The following is an 18,708-nucleotide window of genomic DNA, read 5'->3' as shown; positions in this document are numbered from 1 at the left end:
CTGAGGATTTACACTCTCACCATGAGGATTCGCTGCCACAGTCCACACACACAGAAAGAGACCAAGGGAGGGAGAAACCAGGGGAGAGTGGCGCAGCGATCTAAGGCACTGCATCTCTTGTGCTGGAGGCGTCACTACAGACCCTGGTTCGATCCCGGGCTGTATCACAACCGGCCGTGATCGACAGTCCCATAGGGGCGGCACACAATTGACCCAGGGTTAAGGGAGGGTTTGGCCGGGGGTAGGCTGTCATTGTAAATAAGAATTTGTTCTTAACTGACTTGTCTAGTTAAATAAAGGGTAAATACAATAAAGAATACAAAGAGAGAGAGACCTGCAGAAATATACTGTGTGTACAATGCAAAACCTCAAACAATGCACACAGACCACAATCAGGACTATAGCCACTAGTTATCAAAATACAGAAAAGAGCTGTTAAATGCCAACACAACACCACAAAGCCCTCACATACAGAGATATGAACCTACAGAAGTGTCCTCTAAGCCAGCTGGTTCTGGGGCTCTGTTCACAAACAAACCCCACAGAGGCCCAGGATAGAAACGCATATGAGACCCCAAAAAATTATGAGAAAGCAAAAAGATAACTTTTTGAGAAACTGGAAGGAATCAACCAAAAAACAGAGCAAATTGGAATGTTATCTGGACCTAAACAGAGAGTACACAGTGGCAGAATACCTGACCACTGTGACTGACCCTAAACAGAGAGTACACAGTGGCAGAATACCGGACCACTGTGACTGACCCTAAACAGAGAGTACACAGTGGCAGAATACCTGACCACTGTGACTGACCCTAAACAGAGAGTACACAGTGGCAGAATACCGGACCACTGTGACTGACCCTAAACAGAGAGTACACAGTGGCAGAATACCTGACCACTGTGACTGACCCTAAACAGAGAGTACACAGTGGCAGAATACCGGACCACTGTGACTGACCCTAAACAGAGAGTACACAGTGGCAGAATACCGGACCACTGTGACTGACCCTAAACAGAGAGTACACAGTGGCAGAATACCAGACCACTGTGACTGACCCTAAACAGAGAGTACACAGTGGCAGAATACCGGACCACTGTGACTGACCCTAAACAGAGAGAACACAGTGGCAGAATACCTGACCACTGTGACTGACCCTAAACAGAGAGTACACAGTGACAGAATACCTGACCACTGTGACTGAACCCAAATTTACAAAATCCTTGACTATGTACAGCATTGGAGGCTCCTCAGAGGAGGAAGGGGAGGACCATCCTCAGTTAATTTCAGAAAAATGTAACTGAAACATTACAAATGTTATCCTTTTTAAATAAAACTATACTAAGTATATTCACGTCACCAAATAATTGATTAAAACACACTGCAATGAAGGTCTACAGTAGCCTCAACAACACTCTAGGGTAGCACCATGGTGTAGCTGGAGGACAGCTAACTCCCGTCCTCCTCTGGGTACATGTCCACCCAATCGAAGGATCAGAGAATAAATCTAGTACTGAAAGCATAAGCTAGCTAGCCCTGCAGTGTATAAAATGCCGTTGACTCAAAGAGAGGGAAAGACCATAGTTGAACAGGTTTGAAGCGAAGAGAGCTTTCAGATTTTTTTCCACTTAGCTTGCTAATGCAGCTTGCTAGTTTAGCCTACTCAAACAGAGAGGAATGCTATGTTAGCTAGCTGGCTTTGGTTATCTAACACTGGAACTCTTACAAGTGAAGGTAACCTTTTGGTTTTATTAATTTATTGTCACCGGGGCCTGCTGGTGTAACTGATAACCTGCTTGCTGACTACACTGTACTGCATGATTGTAGCGGGTTTACTAATGCGTTCTAGTAGCTATGTTGGCTTGATGTTAGCTAATATGGTGACAGTGTTATGATATGAAGCTTTGGCTTGGAAAGGTATTTTTGCCTGATCACAGACAGCTGATGTGTTGTGCACTGAAGTCCACAAACGAAGGGAAAAGGTGAGAGGAGGAGGTTGCGTAGATGTGAGAAGGAATTATCCAGCCATCTAAGTGATCATGCTGTTTGTACGTGTCTGCTATGAAAGTGAACTGTGTTTGCGTGTGACCAGGGGTGTATTCATTCCGCCGATTCTATTGAAAAACGTTTCTTATACAGAAGCAAATGGAACGAAATAGGGATACATGGGGAACTGAATTTGTCCAATAGAAACTCTCGTTTGCAACTGTTGTACTAATGATTACACCCTACATCAGCTAGATGAAGGAAAGTTTGTGCAAGGCGGTACTGAATATGTCACTACAAAAAACATTATCTCGACCTGTGCACCTGTGCTGTAAACTTTCATTCATACTGTAGGCTAGGTTGTAGCAACCTCATAATGGCTACAGGGAAATTTGAGTATCATGTCATAGCCTAAACATCTCGATGTTACATTGACCAAGTTGAATGGAATATGAATGACAGTCATCCAATATGCTGTAATATAAATCTTCCTCCCTCATTTTAAATGGCATCTTCCTCCCTCATTTTAAATGGCACAGACCACCACTGATGTACAGACTCAGTGAGCATAGCCTTGCTATTGAGGGAGGCTGCCGTAGGCGGTCCTGACTCTCAAGAGAAGACAGGCTATGTGCACACTGTCCACAAAATGAGGTGGAAACTGAGCTGCACTTCCTAACCTCCTGCCAAATGTATGACCACATTACAGACACATATTTCCCTCATTACACAGACCCACAAAGAATTTGAAAACAAATCAAACATTGATGAACTTCCATATCTGTTTGGTGAAATACAGCAGTGTGCCATCACAGCAGCAAGATTTGTGGTCCGTTGCCGGAAAAGGGCAACCAGTGAAACACAAACAACATTGTTTATTTGTTTCCCATTTGATACTTCAACTACTTGCCCATTGTTACAACACTGTACATAACCAATGATATAACGTTTGAAATGTCATTACACATTTGTGAGTGTAATGTTTACTGATGAGAGAGTGAGAGAAGACAGTGAGAGAGAGAGAGATGGAGACAGTGAGGAAGAGCGAGGAGACAGTGAGAGAGAGATGGAGACAGAGAGAGTGTGAGAGGGACCAATAGAAAGAAAGAGAAGGGAGAAGGAGAGATACTGTAGTTAATCAGTAAACCGTGTGTCAAGGCCCCTGCCAGGTGGGCATGAAGGGAGCATGTTGAACATTTACTAACTAATTGGAGTGTGCGGACTGTTATCCAAGGCAGTCATTATTGTAGGTGAGGGTAAACACAAACACTGTTCACACACTATTTTATTTTGTGTGAATGTTAACACACCATTTGTGGAAAAATGCTTTTAGAAGCTTTCGTCAATTCTCCTGGACCAGGCCAACACAGTGAGTATTTCCTGATGGGGTTAAATCAGCCTTTCTGGACATAACGAAGGGTGTTCCACAGGTATCGATTGTTGGCCCGGTTCTTTTCACTATTTACATTAACAATATTGGTCTATCTGTAAAAAAAAACACAACTTTCTCCTGTGTGCACATGACATTTTGCTGTATGTTATTGCCCCCCAGCTGACCAGGCTCTATCAGAGCTTCAATCTACCTTCATTGCCCCCCAGCTGACCAGGCTCTATCAGAGCTTCAATCTACCTTCATTGCTCCCCAGCTGACCAGGCTCTATCAGAGCTTCAATCTACCTTCATTGCCCCCAGCTGACCAGGCTCTATCAGAGCTTCAATCTACCTTCATTGCCCCCCAGCTGACCAGGCTCTATCAGAGCTTCAATCTACCTTCATTGCCCCCCAGCTGACCAGGCTCTATCAGAGCTTCAATCTACCTTCATTGCCCCCAGCTGACCAGGCTCTATCAGAGCTTCAATCTACCTTCATTGCTCCCCAGCTGACCAGGCTCTATCAGAGCTTCAATCTACCTTCATTGCCCCCCCAGCTGACCAGGCTCTATCAGAGCTTCAATCTACCTTCATTGCCCCCCAGCTGACCAGGCTCTATCAGAGCTTCAATCTACCTTCATTGCCCCCAGCTGACCAGGCTCTATCTGAGCTTCAATCTACCTTCATTGCCCCCAGCTGACCAGGCTCTATCAGAGCTTCAATCTACCTTCATTGCCCCCAGCTGACCAGGCTCTATCAGAGCTTCAATCTGCCTTCATTGCCCCCAGCTGACCAGGCTCTATCAGAGCTTCAATCTGCCTTCATTGCTCCCCAGCTGACCAGGCTCTATCAGAGCTTCAATCTACCTTCATTGCCCCCAGCTGACCAGGCTCTATCAGAGCTTCAATCTGCCTTCATTGCTCCCCAGCTGACCAGGCTCTATCAGAGCTTCAATCTACCTTCATTGCCCCCAGCTGACCAGGCTCTATCAGAGCTTCAATCTACCTTCATTGCCCCCAGCTGACCAGGCTCTATCAGAGCTTCAATCTACCTTCATTGCCCCCAGCTGACCAGGCTCTATCAGAGCTTCAATCTGCCTTCATTGCCCCCAGCTGACCAGGCTCTATCAGAGCTTCAATCTGCCTTCATTGCCCCCAGCTGACCAGGCTCTATCAGAGCTTCAATCTACCTTCATTGCCCCCAGCTGACCAGGCTCTATCAGAGCTTCAATCTACCTTCATTGCTCCCCAGCTGACCAGGCTCTATCAGAGCTTCAATCTACCTTCATTGCCCCCAGCTGACCAGGCTCTATCAGAGCTTCAATCTACCTTCATTGCCCCCCAGCTGACCAGGCTCTATCAGAGCTTCAATCTACCTTCATTGCCCCCAGCTGACCAGGCTCTATCTGAGCTTCAATCTACCTTCATTGCCCCCAGCTGACCAGGCTCTATCAGAGCTTCAATCTACCTTCATTGCCCCCAGCTGACCAGGCTCTATCAGAGCTTCAATCTGCCTTCATTGCCCCCCAGCTGACCAGGCTCTATCAGAGCTTCAATCTGCCTTCATTGCTCCCCAGCTGACCAGGCTCTATCAGAGCTTCAATCTACCTTCATTGCCCCCCAGCTGACCAGGCTCTATCAGAGCTTCAATCTGCCTTCATTGCTCCCCAGCTGACCAGGCTCTATCAGAGCTTCAATCTACCTTCATTGCCCCCCAGCTGACCAGGCTCTATCAGAGCTTCAATCTACCTTCATTGCCCCCCAGCTGACCAGGCTCTATCAGAGCTTCAATCTACCTTCATTGCCCCCCAGCTGACCAGGCTCTATCAGAGCTTCAATCTGCCTTCATTGCCCCCCAGCTGACCAGGCTCTATCAGAGCTTCAATCTGCCTTCATTGCCCCCCAGCTGACCAGGCTCTATCAGAGCTTCAATCTGCCTTCATTGCCCTGCAGAAAACATTTGTTGAACTGAAATTGGTACTTAATTCAGGTAAAAAACAAGTATATGTTGTTTTTCAAATCAACATACTTTGGATGGTGTCCCAACTTTTATAAATATCTGGACTGATGAAAAGCGATCTTTCAAAAAAACATGTTGATGAAATGACCAACTTAAAGTAGTCCTCATCAATAGGAACAGTTTTCATGAAATAGCAGAAAACACATCTTTCAGTCAACATTCCTACCTGTTATTTAGACTATGGTGATGTCATCCATATGAATGCATCTGGCACCGTATCGAAGCCATTGGATGCGGACGACCGGTTCAGTATACATCTCTGCATTTTGTATCAGAAGGTAGGCTGGCCCCCTCGGTAGTCTCGTGTATTGATGCGTTGGCTCATCTTGTATAAACTTCTGCCCTACCTTACTTTATTGTTAACCTTCAGACGTATACCAGACCCGGAGTCAGGCATAGCGAACCCTAGAGATCCATTCACCTAGTTAGGTCAATCTAATCAGTGTATTCTGTGTGTTTCGGAGTCATCTTTGTCCGCCTGGAGACAATCTATCTCAGATTCGGACTTAGAGTCACTGTAATTAATCTCTGAAAATGGGCTCTGGTCGGCAGTGGGAGGTTCCCTTCCTACCAGATCTGGAAGTTGCCCTGGTGAAAGTGGCTCTGGTTGGGCAGTGGGAGGTTCCCTTCCTACCAGATCTGGAAGTTGCCCTGGTGAAAGTGGTCTCTGTTCGGCAGTGGGAGGTTCCCTTCCTACCAGATCTGGAAGTTGCCCTGGTGAAAGTGGTCTCTGTTCGGCAGTGGGAGGTTCCCTACCTACCAGATCTGGAAGTTGCCCTGGTGAAAGTGGGCTCTGTTCGGCAGTGGGAGGTTCCCTCCCTACCAGATCTGGAAGTTGCCCTGGTGAAAGTGGGCTCTGTTCGGCAGTGGGAGGTTCCCTCCCTACCAGATCTGGAAGTTGCCCTGGTGAAATCTGTTCGGCGCTTTTAGTTGTTTTGCGCTTCTCGTGTAAAACGATCTCAAACTCCTTAAAGGTGGATGCTGGAGGACATTTTCATGTGATTTGTGTTTTGTTTTAATGTTTAGTGTAATTGATGTTGTATTGATGTTCATGCAGGGCTCGTCTGTTTAAAAAAAATGGCCTTGGTGTCAGCATGAGTCAGTAAAGGTTAAATTAACAAACAGAAGAATGCAGGGCACATTAGTCACTGCAAACAGTGATCCGTGTTTATCCACTTGTTTCTACCACTACTTCACTGCAGGCTCTGGCATGACAGGTTTATAATATAATATAGTGGTGGGGACTGACTTAGTAGAATAAAAAAAAAAACATGAGCTGCCACACGCCGCTGGGATCCTCGGCTGACTTGCTCGTCTAGTTCTTGTTCTGACTAACACAAAAGGGGCTAACCTGTATTTCATGCTCCACATCTTCTCCCAGTCCTCCCCTCCCTGTTCCTCCCTTCCTACCCTGTGCACTATATATAGGGAATAGGGCCTGGGAGGACAGGGTAGGAGGGGAGGAACAGTGAGGAGAGGACTGGGAGAAGGCGTGGAGGATGAAATACAGGTCTGACAGAGCACAGTGTTGTTTCTTAGCCTCGCAGCCTTAGTGATCTGTCTGGCAGAGCACAGTGTTGTTTCTTAGCCTCGCAGCGCTAGTGATCCGTCTGACAGAGCACAGTGTTGTTTCTTAGCCTCGCAGCGCTAGTGATCTGTCTGACAGAGCACAGTGTTGTTTCTTAGCCTCGCAGCGCTAGTGATCTGTCTGACAGAGCACAGTGTTGTTTCTTAGCCTCGCATCGCTAGTGATCTGTCTGACAGAGCACAGTGTTGTTTCTTAGCCTCGCAGCGCTAGTGATCTGTCTGACAGAGCACAGTGTTGTTTCTTAGCCTCGCAGCGCTAGTGATCTGTCTGACAAAGCACAGTGTTGTTTCTTAGCCTCTCAGCCTTAGTGATCTGTCTGGCAGAGCACAGTGTTGTTTCTTAGCCTCGCAGCCTTAGTGATCTGTCTGGCAGAGCACAGTGTTGTTTCTTAGCCTCGCAGCGCTAGTGATCTGTCTGACAGAGCACAGTGTTGTTTCTTAGCCTCGCAGCCTTAGTGATCTGTCTGACAGAGCACAGTGTTGTTTCTTAGCCTCTCAGCCTTAGTGATCTGTCTGGCAGAGCACAGTGTTGTTTCTTAGCCTCGCAGCCTTAGTGATCTGTCTGGCAGAGCACAGTGTTGTTTCTTAGCCTCGCAGCGCTAGTGATCTGTCTGACAGAGCACAGTGTTGTTTCTTAGCCTTGCAGCGCTAGTGATCTGTCTGACAGAGCACAGTGTTGTTTCTTAGCCTCTCAGCCTTAGTGATCTGTCTGGCAGAGCACAGTGTTGTTTCTTAGCCTCGCAGCCTTAGTGATCTGTCTGGCAGAGCACAGTGTTGTTTCTTAGCCTCGCAGCGCTAGTGATCTGTCTGACAGAGCACAGTGTTGTTTCTTAGCCTCGCAGCCTTAGTGATCTGTCTGACAGAGCACAGTGTTGTTTCTTAGCCTCTCAGCCTTAGTGATCTGTCTGGCAGAGCACAGTGTTGTTTCTTAGCCTCGCAGCCTTAGTGATCTGTCTGGCAGAGCACAGTGTTGTTTCTTAGCCTCGCAGCCTTAGTGATCTGTCTGGCAGAGCACAGTGTTGTTTCTTAGCCTCGCAGCCTTAGTGATCTGTCTGGCAGAGCACAGTGTTGTTTCTTAGCCTCGCAGCCTTAGTGATCTGTCTGGCAGAGCACAGTGTTGTTTCTTAGCCTCGCAGCCTTAGTGATCTGTCTGGCAGAGCACAGTGTTGTTTCTTAGCCTCGCAGCCTTAGTGATCTGTCTGGCAGAGCACAGTGTTGTTTCTTAGCCTCGCAGCCTTAGTGATTTGTCTGGCAGAGCACAGTGTTGTTTCTTAGCCTCGTAGCCTTAGTGATCTGTCTGGCAGAGCACAGTGTTGTTTCTTAGCCTCGCAGCCTTAGTGATCTGTCTGACAGAGCACAGTGTTGTTTCTTAGCCTCACAGCCTTATAGTGATCTGTCTGGCAGAGCACAGTGTTGTTTCTTAGCCTCGCAAGCCATCCTGATCTCGCACGCTTACGTGAATGGTTCGCTGCACAGATAGCACAGCGGTAATCAATCTGCTATTTACAAGGCTAATTGTTTCTTGATGTGCTGTACTGCAGGAAGTAACCGTGTCTGTCTGGGTACTTAACAGGTGATCCAGAGGTTATCGGGACACTGTCTTTATTACCCAGCTGTGTATTACTTACATACACACACACACACACATAGCAAGTGGGTTACTTTTCTCTACAGTACTGTAGAGCACACTAGAGTACAGTATACTGTACTGAACATATCTAATTTACTGTAGTCGACTGTACTGTCCTGAACTCTACTGTGATGTCCTGTCCTATCTTGTGAAACATAAACGTCTATGATTGATTGGTTCTGGTCTGGTCTGGACCAACCAAATGTGGTCTTGTTTGGGGGCCGAGTTCATTAGAAAAATAGCCCGTGTGTAGAATAATACCCAAATATGCACAAAAAAAAGGATATTGCATATTTCTACCTTTTGTTTTGTACCTTTTTCAGGAAACGTCACCTTGACGAGAATAATATTAATATCCATCATTATGCATTTTTTGTGTAGTACAGATCACGGACCCATGGTGTAATTCTGTTACCGGATGTACATCCACTTCATCTACTGTAGTTCAATAACCCCAAAACATATTTGTTCAAAGTCCAGGTGTGATGTCATAGCTGAAAGCCAGTTCTTTCTGCAGATGTCTTGAGTTTTTGGGTGGAAAATGCAACAACAAAAAAAGAAAACAAAAAACAGAATATGATCTTTCTAATGTCATTTCACATGTGACATAATACTTCATCCACCTATTTTCTGTACGACATTTGTTTATGAAACATATTTTATGTACGACATTTGTTTATGAAACATATTTTATGTACGACATTTGTTTATGAAACATATTTTATGTACGACATTTGTTTATGAAACATATTTTATGTACGACATTTGTTTATGAAACATATTTTATGTACGACATTTGTTTATGAAACATATTTTATGTGCGACATTTGTTTATGAAACATATTTTATGTGCGACATTTGTTTATGAAACATATTTTATGTGCGACATTTGTTTATGAAACATATTTTATGTGCGACATTTGTTTATGAAACATGAAACAAGTCTTTAAAAAGTGTTTATGAAGGCTTCATTAAGTTTATTTCATTTCATGCGATTTAATTGACAGGGACAGTGCACAATATCCAAAGTTAGTAGAAGTATTTTTCCTATCTCCTGCTATGTCTTGTGCGAATGCTCTCTCTCTCTCTCTCTCTCCTGTCATGTGTCTCGTCTGTAAGCCTCTCGTGCCGTCAGTCTGTCAAACCAGTTTTCTCTTATTTACCTTTTTAGTTTTCACGCCACTGCCTTTCTGTTCTGTGACATAAAACCGTCTGTCAGGATTCAACAGCATCTGATCCTCTCTTCCTGTCAGGGGTGGTTTTGTACACAGGCTTTTGATCGTTCCAAGAAATCAACAGTAGAAACAAGTTTCACACGACCAAGGTGAGTTGATCGCTCTGTATCCCGATGAACTAACTTCTGAATATTATGTTAATGTAAATATGTCTAAACATGTCAAATTTACAGCAGGCCACAAAAAAAATACAACCATGTCTTTACATGAAACCAGACTGCCAGGACAGTGGAACTGTGACCTGGCCATGTTTCTACTCAATAGCTTTACAAGTTAGCATTTAAAGAATCTCTCTCTCTATCTTTTTTCTCTTTCTTTCTTTCTTTTCTTTTCTTTCTGTGTTTCCACCACCCATAAACTCCACTGCTAACACCTTAGTGCCATCCTGACCTTTAACCTCCAGATAACACATGGATGACCTGGATGCTGTCAGAGGACTGTCTCCCCGGCCTGCTCCTGAGGACTCGGTGTCCCTCTCCACGTCCTCCACAGACACCATCAACTTGGAAGGTACGTCACCTGGTTGCTTGCTATAATAATAGGGGAATCTGAGCTAGGGCCTAGGCATTACTTTGGAGAGCTAATGCAAGTCTCCAGGTCTCAAATCAAGTGGGTGTGGTCAACCAAACCACCTTCATTCCAATATGGCCGTCACCCATTTCATTGTTGACGCCCAACAGATGACCAAGTGTTATTAAGGCTGTGTGTGTTATTGGGTGTGTATAGATGGTCACTACTCTGCCCTGCGAGCGGAGATGGAGGCTGATGCTCGGGACTTGGAGGCAGAGTCCTGGAGTGTTGCTGTGGACCAGCAGCACATAAACAGCCTCCACCAAGACGCTGTAAAGAGGCAAGATGTCATCTACGGTAAGAACATACAGTACTGGAGCTGGATATGAGGGTGGACGATGTTATCTGCAAAAGGCCTGTGTGGAGGGTGATGAGACTGAGGATAATGACTACTACAATTATGCTGATAATGGGCGCCTTCGACATTGTAGCCAACTTAAAAGACGAGTTGAGACTGACTGATCTACAAATCATCAAGTAACTACTCAATAATATTTCTAGATCAGTCAGTCCCAAGATGCATCACAGCTTTGATGTTTACATACACTACGTTGACTGTGCCTTTAAACAGCTTGGAAAATTCCAGAAAATTATGACATGGCTTTAGAAGCTTCTGATAGGCTAATTGACATAATTTGAGTCAATTGGAGGTGTACCTGTGGATGTATTTCAAGGCCTACCTTCAAACTCAGTGCCTCTTTGCTTGACATCAATGGAAAATCAAAAGAAATCAGCCAAGACCTCAGAAAAATAATTGTAGACCTTCACAAGTCTGGTTCATCCTTGGGAGCAATTTCCAAACGCCTGAAGGTACCACGTTCATCGGTACAAACAATATAATTAAAATATATACATTATGGGACCACTCAGCCATCATACCGCTCAGGAAGGAGATGGGTTCTGTCTCTTAGAGATGAACATACTTTGGTGTGAAAAGTGCAAATCAATCCCAAAACAACAGCAAAGGATATTGTGAAGATGCTGGAGGAAACAGGTACAAAAGTATCTATATCCACAGTAAAACGAGTCCTATATCGACATAACCTGAAAGGCCTCTCAGCAAGGAAGAAGCTACTGCTCCAAAACCGCCATTAAAAAGCCAGACCGGTTTGCAACTGCACATGGGGACAAAGATCGTACCTTTTGGAGAAATGTCCTCTCGTCTGATGAAATAAAAATAGAACTGTTTGGCCATAATGACCATCATTATGTTTGGAGGAAAAAGGGGGTGGCTTCCAAGCTGAAGAACACCATCCCAACTGTGAAGAACGGGGGTGGCAGCATCATGTTGTGGGGGTGCTTTGCTGTAGGAGGGACTGGTGCACTTCACAAAATAGATGGCATCATGAGGCAGGAAAATGATGTGGATATATTAAAGCGACATCTCAAGACATCAGTCAAGTTAAAGCTTGGTCGCAAATGGGTCTTCCAAATGGACAATGACCCCAAGCATACTTCCAAAGTTATGGCTTAAGGACAACAAAGTCAAGGTATTGGAGTGGCCATCACAAAGCCCTGACCTCAATCCCTTAGAAAATTTGTGGGCAGAACTGAAAAAGAGTGTACGGGCATGGAGGCCTACAAACCTGACTCAGTTACACCAGCTCTGTCAGGAGGAATGGGCCACAATTCACCGAGCTTATTGTGGAAGGCTACCTGAAATGTTTGACCCAAGTTAAACAATGTAAAGGCAATGCTACCAAATACTAATTGAGTGTATGTCAACTCTGACCCACTGGGAATGTGATGAAAGAAATAAAAGCTGAAATCATTCTCTCAACTATTATTCTAACATTTCACATTCTTAAAATTAAGTGGTGATCCTAACTGACCAAAGACAGGGGATTTTTACCACAAATGTTAGGAATTGTGAAAAACAGTGTTTTTATGTATTTGGCTAAGGTGTATGTAAACTTCCGACTTCAACTGTGTAACAGGAGTGATAATGTAAAGACACTGTCCCCCTCAGAGTTGATCCAGACAGAGGTGCATCATGTGCGGACCCTGAAGCTGCTGCTGAGTGTTTACCAGTATGAGCTGAGACACAGCCTACATATGGAGGATACTAGGCTTGAGAGGATGTTCCCTCAGGTATCTCCATTTCTGACTCCTAAGGAGTTGAAAAGTAGTTTCAATAAACCACACGGGAGTATAGTTCAGTTTGTGGACTGTATTCTCTCTTTCCTTTAATCACATATATTTTTTTCTCCTTCTTAAAACCAATAGATGTTTGTAATCGTTCCATTATTCTTACATCAGATCGACAGCCTGCTGCACATCCACCAACACTTCCTGTGGTGTCTTAGGGACGGCCGGGACAGACACAACCACCACACTGTCACACAGCTGGGAGATATACTCATCAACCAGGTAGTGTGTGTGTGTGTCTCTGTGTGTGTATGTTGAGCTAGCTAACCCCCCAGGAGGACTGTGTTACGACAGGGTGGTGATGTGGCACTGTCCTCACCAGCATGAATGCTTCCTTTGAAAAAACAAGGAAATCATGACTCTCTATACTTTCCCTTTGTCATACCTGATAAACATGTTTACCTCATCAGAATGTTGTTTGCCTGACGATCATGTTGTTTTGTAGTTTTCAGGTGAGATGGGAGAGAGGATGAAGGAGAATTACGGCGTGTTCTGTAGTCACCACACTGACGCTGTCGGTCTCTACAAGGAACAGCTACAGAACAACAAAAAGTTCCAGAACTTGATTATGAAAATCGGTCGGTTGTCCATCGTTCGGAGGTTAGGAGTACCAGAATGCATCCTGTTGGTGACTCAGCGGATCACGAAGTACCCCGTCCTGGTGGAACGCATTCTACTGAACACTGAAGGTAACGAACTGACTCAACAAGCATTGTACTACTGAAATCACACAGTTCGACTGTATTGCTCAAGGTAACTAGGTGCACGTGATTAACTTGACTGGCATGACAGGTAGTTAGAATCTGTTTGGCATTTGACCCAGACTCTGCAGTGTGACTAGATTGATGGATTTATTTGACAGTTTAAAAATACAATTCCAGCCAAGTGGATACATTGCATTTAACGATATCAATATCAAATCATTTCTGGGTGACAATGAAGTACCTTACTGAAATAGTTTTTATTTGTTTTCTTGTTTTTTTGTTGGGGGATGGAGCCAACATTTCTCCATCCAACTTCCCATCCCATTCCCCCACCCAGCCAACATTTCTCCATCCAACTTCCCATCCCATTCCCCCACCCAGCCAACATGTCTCCATCCATCCAACCTCCCATTCCCCTACCGCCACCCAGCCAACATGTCTCCATCCATCCAACCTCCCATTCCCCCACCCAGCCAACATGTCTCCATCCATCCAACCTCCCATTCCCCTACCGCCACCCAGCCAACATGTCTCCATCCAACCTCCCATTCCCCCACCCAGCCAACATGTCTCCATCCATCCAACCTCCCATTCCCCTACCGCCACCCAGCCAACATGTCTCCATCCAACCTCCCATTCCCCCACCCAGCCAACATGTCTCCATCCATCCAACCTCCCATTCCCCTACCGCCACCCAGCCAACATGTCTCCATCCATCCAACCTCCCATTCCCCCACCCAGCCAACATGTCTCCATCCATCCAACCTCCCATTCCCCCACCCAGCCAACATGTCTCCATCCAACCTCCCATTCCCCCACCCAGCCAACATGTCTCCATCCATCCAACCTCCCATTCCCCCACCCAGCCAACATGTCTCCATCCATCCTCTCTTTTTTTTGTGTCAGTACTGCCTGCCAGCAGTAATAGTCTCTGATTGATTGAGAGATTAAAGCGGCTATCATCATTAAGTAACATAATAGATGCTGAGCATTGAATATTTATATTAATGCATTTCAATATGATTATTTTTTAACTTTTCCCCCAGAAGTATTTAACCGCAGGGCACTCCCACTTCATATGAAGGAATGTGCCTGATTTAGGGGACACAGTGAACAATTGGGAGTTGGGGACAATTTCATTGTAAGACTTCTCCTTGGTGTTAAATACAGTCTGTGAACAAACTTAAACTGTATAAATTTGGGAGATATTTCAGTGGAGACCACCTCTTCCTTGTCAATAAGAGACACCATATTACATTGTTTGAGAGATATATCAGTGGAGACCACCTCTTCCTTGTCAATAAGAGACACCATATTACATTGTTTGAGAGATATATCAGTGGAGACCACCTCTTCCTTGTCAATAAGAGACACATTTACATTACATTTAAGTCATTTAGCAGACGCTCTTATCCAGAGCGACTTACAAATTGGTGCATTCACCTTATGACATCCAGTGGGACAGTCACTTAACAATAGTGCATCTAAAACTTAGGGGGGTGGGGTGAGAGGGATTACTTAACCTATCCTAGGTATTCCTTAAAGAGGTGGGGTTTCAGGTGTCTCCGGAAGGTGGTGATTGACTCCGCTGTCCTGGCGTCGTGAGGGAGTTTGTTCCACCATTGGGGGGCCAGGGCAGCGAACAGTTTTGACTGGGCTGAGCGGGAGCTGTACTTCCTCAGTGGTAGGGAGGCGAGCAGGCCAGAGGTGGATGAACGCAGTGCCCTTGTTTGGGTGTAGGGCCTGATCAGAGCCTGGAGGTACTGAGGTGCCGTTCCCCTCACAGCTCCGTAGGCAAGCACCATGGTCTTGTAGCGGATGCGAGCTTCAACTGGAAGCCAGTGGAGAGAACGGAGGAGCGGGGTGACGTGAGAGAACTTGGGAAGGTTGAACACCAGACGGGCTGCGGCGTTCTGGATGAGTTGAAGGGGTTTAATGGCACAGGCAGGGAGCCCAGCCAACAGCGAGTTGCAGTAATCCAGACGGGAGATGACAAGTGCCTGGATTAGGACCTGCGCCGCTTCCTGTGTGAGGCAGGGTCGTACTCTGCGGATGTTGTAGAGCATGAACCTACAGGAACGGGCCACCGCCTTGATGTTAGTTGAGAACGACAGGGTGTTGTCCAGGATCACGCCAAGGTTCTTGGCGCTCTGGGAGGAGGACACAATGGAGTTGTCGACCGTGACCATATTACATTGTTTGAGAGATATATCAGTGAAGACCACCTCTTCCTTGTCAATAAGAGACACCATATTACATTGTTTGAGAGATATATCAGTGGAGACCACCTCTTCCTGGTCAATAGGAGACAGCATATTTCTCTCTATACTCAGCCAGGGGCAGATGAATCATGTCTAAAGAAATTTAGGATGGGGCGAAATGCTAGTGCTTGGAAATACAGTTTAAAGTTTGGTACGGATAGTCCTCTTACGTCTTTCCCCCTTTGTACGTTTGTTAGTTTGATCCGAGGTCGTTTACCTTGCCACATACATTTTGAAACCGCACAATTACCTTTATCCCATAGCCAGAAGGGGGAGACATGGGAAGCATAGAACTACAGAAATTCAGCCGTTGCAATATATTAATTTTGACAATAGATATTCTGCCAGTCAAGCAACTGAGATATTATTACATCTGATGAGGTCGGATTGAATTGATTTGAGCCTTCTGTTAATGTTTCTGGTTTTATCTAAGGAATGTTAGCAGTTGATGTTATAATTTAGTAACACAAACCCCAAAGCAAATCAAGGGGAGGAAAATAGGTTTATTCAAAGAGGATGAATTAGATGTTATGCTGAGAGGTAGATGGTCTCCCCTGTCCTCAGTGATTCTCTCCTGTGATTCTCTCCACAGAACAAAGAGGCAGGATGTTCTTTATAATAACCCAGCCCTAGCCCGTGGTTGACCATTTAGAATTCCTTGCAATAAAACTGGGACAATGGCTAAATAACAAGTATCCTATTTCGGGCTTGATGCCTAGACAAATTCCTCCTATGTCTCTGAACCATTGCTCATTAATCCCCTATTACAGAAAAAAAACACTATTTCCGTTGATTGTTAGTACTCTGTAGACTTTTAGTCCTCTTAACCTTTAGTACTGTATCAACATATTCTTATACGGGGCGGCAGGTTGGCCTAGTGGTTAGAGCGTTGGGCTAGTAACCGGAAGGTTGCAAGTTCAAACCCCCGAGCTGACAAGGTACAAATCTGTCGTTCTGCCCCTGAACAGGCAGTTAACCTATTTTACCTTAAATAAAGGTCAAATAAAAAAATAAAAAATAAAAAAATACCCCCCCCCCACCCTAGATCATTTAAAAAATATATAAACTTAAAATTTATTTTTAGAAAACAATTTTAAAAAACATGAAAAAATAGACCGTATAAAAAACCATTATCAGTAAGCACAAAATCATTCACATTAAACACCTTGCCTTTCTATAAAACACAAAGGGCATATTGTACTTGCTGTTACAATAAGAAATATATTTCAAAAAAGTTATAGAAAACAAGTATTAACAGGTGTAATGATGTACCTTACAATTCATACCACATCCTGTGTTAGGAGGAAACTCACAAAAGAAAAACATAATTGTCTACAAGACAATTATATTCAATCATCCCATTGGCAAGGTAATCTTTCACCAAGTCCTTTAATTCCACACTGGTGTCAGTCCCACATTAGAAATTATGTTCTGACAGTCCTGGTTTCAAAAGAAATAGATATTTCACATAGATTTCCCCTAAGTAAGCATGTCCCGATTTTCAAGAAGACGTTGGACATTTCACATAGATATCCCTAATATGACGACTGCGATGTACAACGACTGCGATATACAACATAGAAGCTTATCAGGTTCTGATCATCTTACTATGCTTCTTCACTCGAGATTGCTAATCAATCAGGTCATTATTCTCCAGGCTCCGCTTTGTCATCAACATGGACAACCTTGCAATGAGTGCCATGTATCCATTGTGATTTTCCCTGGACTTTTACTGCTGACCTTGTTATGAGCAAAATTTGATAGAGGACCTTCCCATTTTGGCCCTAATGTCTCTATTACATATTTGTTTACCATCACCCACTGTCCTGGTACTACGTCATGTCCCCCCTCGGTAGTTATTCCCCACACCTATTTTACTTCCCTACTGCATTAGAGAGTTGTATGCAATAGTTAAGCATTGTGTCGCTCATAATGTGAACGTCTGCTTTGTGACATGGGCCGACCTGTGAGGACCTCGAACGGACTCAACCATGTGGTTTCGTTGTGTGTTGCCCGTATACTGCATAATACCGTAGGCAATGCATCTGGCCATGCTATCCCTTCTTGATGCGTCTTTGACAGTCTCACTTTCAAAACTCGATTTGTGCGTTCTACCTGTCCACTCGATTAAGGATGATAGACTACACTGCCCTTATGTTCAGAAGACGAGCTACGGCCTAACACGCCTTTCCTGTGTAACGAGTGCCTTGGTCAGAATGTAATTGTTCCGGAAATCCCCATCTGGGAATGATTTCTCGAATCAGAATTTAGCTGTGTGTTGTGCAGTTCCTTTCTTAGTAGGTTAGGCTTCAGCCAATCGTGAGAAACAATCAACAATGACCAGCACATCTTCCTGTCCTTTACATTTGGGCTGTAATCAAGCTGTAGATGTCTGAAGGGTCCTGGTGGGGCAGGCGCTCATCGTGTCTGTACTTTCACTCATCCCTTGGTGTTGTTTTCCATACAAATGTTGTAATTCGCCACAACAGCCTCAGCTTCTTTCTTCACACCAGGATTCCACCATTTGCCCACAAAACAATAAACTATCTTGCCCACACCAATGTGTCCCAAAGAGTGGATCTGTGTTGCCAGGTAGGGTAAGAGTGCATTTGGCGCTACACACCTCAGGTTGTTTTCCCACACAGCTTTTTGGTTGAGTTTGCATCCTGCAGCCAATCATTCCCACACTGCTTTGCATATCTCTAAGGTGCTGCAATGTATCCAAGGTGTGTCTCCTAATCAGTTTAGGTGACGGAGGTGTTCTCTTGGCAGCCCTGCCAGCCCAGCCATTACCTTTATTCTCCTCTGGAAAGATTTCTCCATGTGCTTTCATTTTCAAAATCGCAACTTGTCCAGGTAACTGGAGAGCATTCAGTAGAGCCATCACCTCTGGTCCATTGTTCACAGGAGCTCCCAGTGATGTCATGAATCCTCTGTTTTTCCATATTTTTCCAAAATCATGGGTAATTTACCTATCGCCCTCTGTCTCTGCATTGTTTATTTATCTTCAAAATATTCTTATAGGAAGGAAGTATATCTACTCCCAAGTTTTTAAAATGGGAAACGATTGGGATTCCGTAAGTAGAGATGGAGTCCTCCATCAGGGTCTTGGGCGACACTAGGGCTGATTTGGTTAGATTTATTTATAACTTGAGATAAAACAGAATTTACCAATTGATCTTCAATGTGTTCGGGAGCGA

General features: G+C 44.7%; 1 protein-coding gene across 4 annotated transcripts in view; it reads left to right on the top strand.

The window, feature by feature from the left end:
* Positions 1 to 18,708, top strand: part of LOC124009374 (rho guanine nucleotide exchange factor 18-like) — a 50,132-nt gene that overhangs the window by 2,993 nt on the left and 28,431 nt on the right. For 2 of the 4 annotated variants that reach the window (XM_046321149.1, XM_046321152.1), the window contains exons 2-7: positions 9,844 to 9,914; positions 10,229 to 10,335; positions 10,552 to 10,692; positions 12,365 to 12,486; positions 12,655 to 12,765; positions 12,989 to 13,232. In XM_046321149.1, the coding sequence (XP_046177105.1) occupies positions 10,236 to 10,335; positions 10,552 to 10,692; positions 12,365 to 12,486; positions 12,655 to 12,765; positions 12,989 to 13,232 (718 nt within the window). In that variant the 5' untranslated portion in view covers positions 9,844 to 9,914; positions 10,229 to 10,235. Of the gene's footprint in view, positions 1 to 9,843; positions 9,915 to 10,203; positions 10,336 to 10,551; positions 10,693 to 12,364; positions 12,487 to 12,654; positions 12,766 to 12,988; positions 13,233 to 18,708 lie in introns of all 4 variants that reach the window. The other 2 variants (XM_046321150.1, XM_046321151.1) reach the window with 1 other exon arrangement.

The sequence above is a fragment of the Oncorhynchus gorbuscha genome, linkage group LG22 (genome assembly GCF_021184085.1).
Source record: "Oncorhynchus gorbuscha isolate QuinsamMale2020 ecotype Even-year linkage group LG22, OgorEven_v1.0, whole genome shotgun sequence".
Classification (NCBI taxonomy): domain Eukaryota; kingdom Metazoa; phylum Chordata; class Actinopteri; order Salmoniformes; family Salmonidae; genus Oncorhynchus; species Oncorhynchus gorbuscha.
The sequence above is the reverse complement of the archived record's forward strand: the minus strand, read 5'-3'. Positions and strand labels throughout refer to the sequence as shown.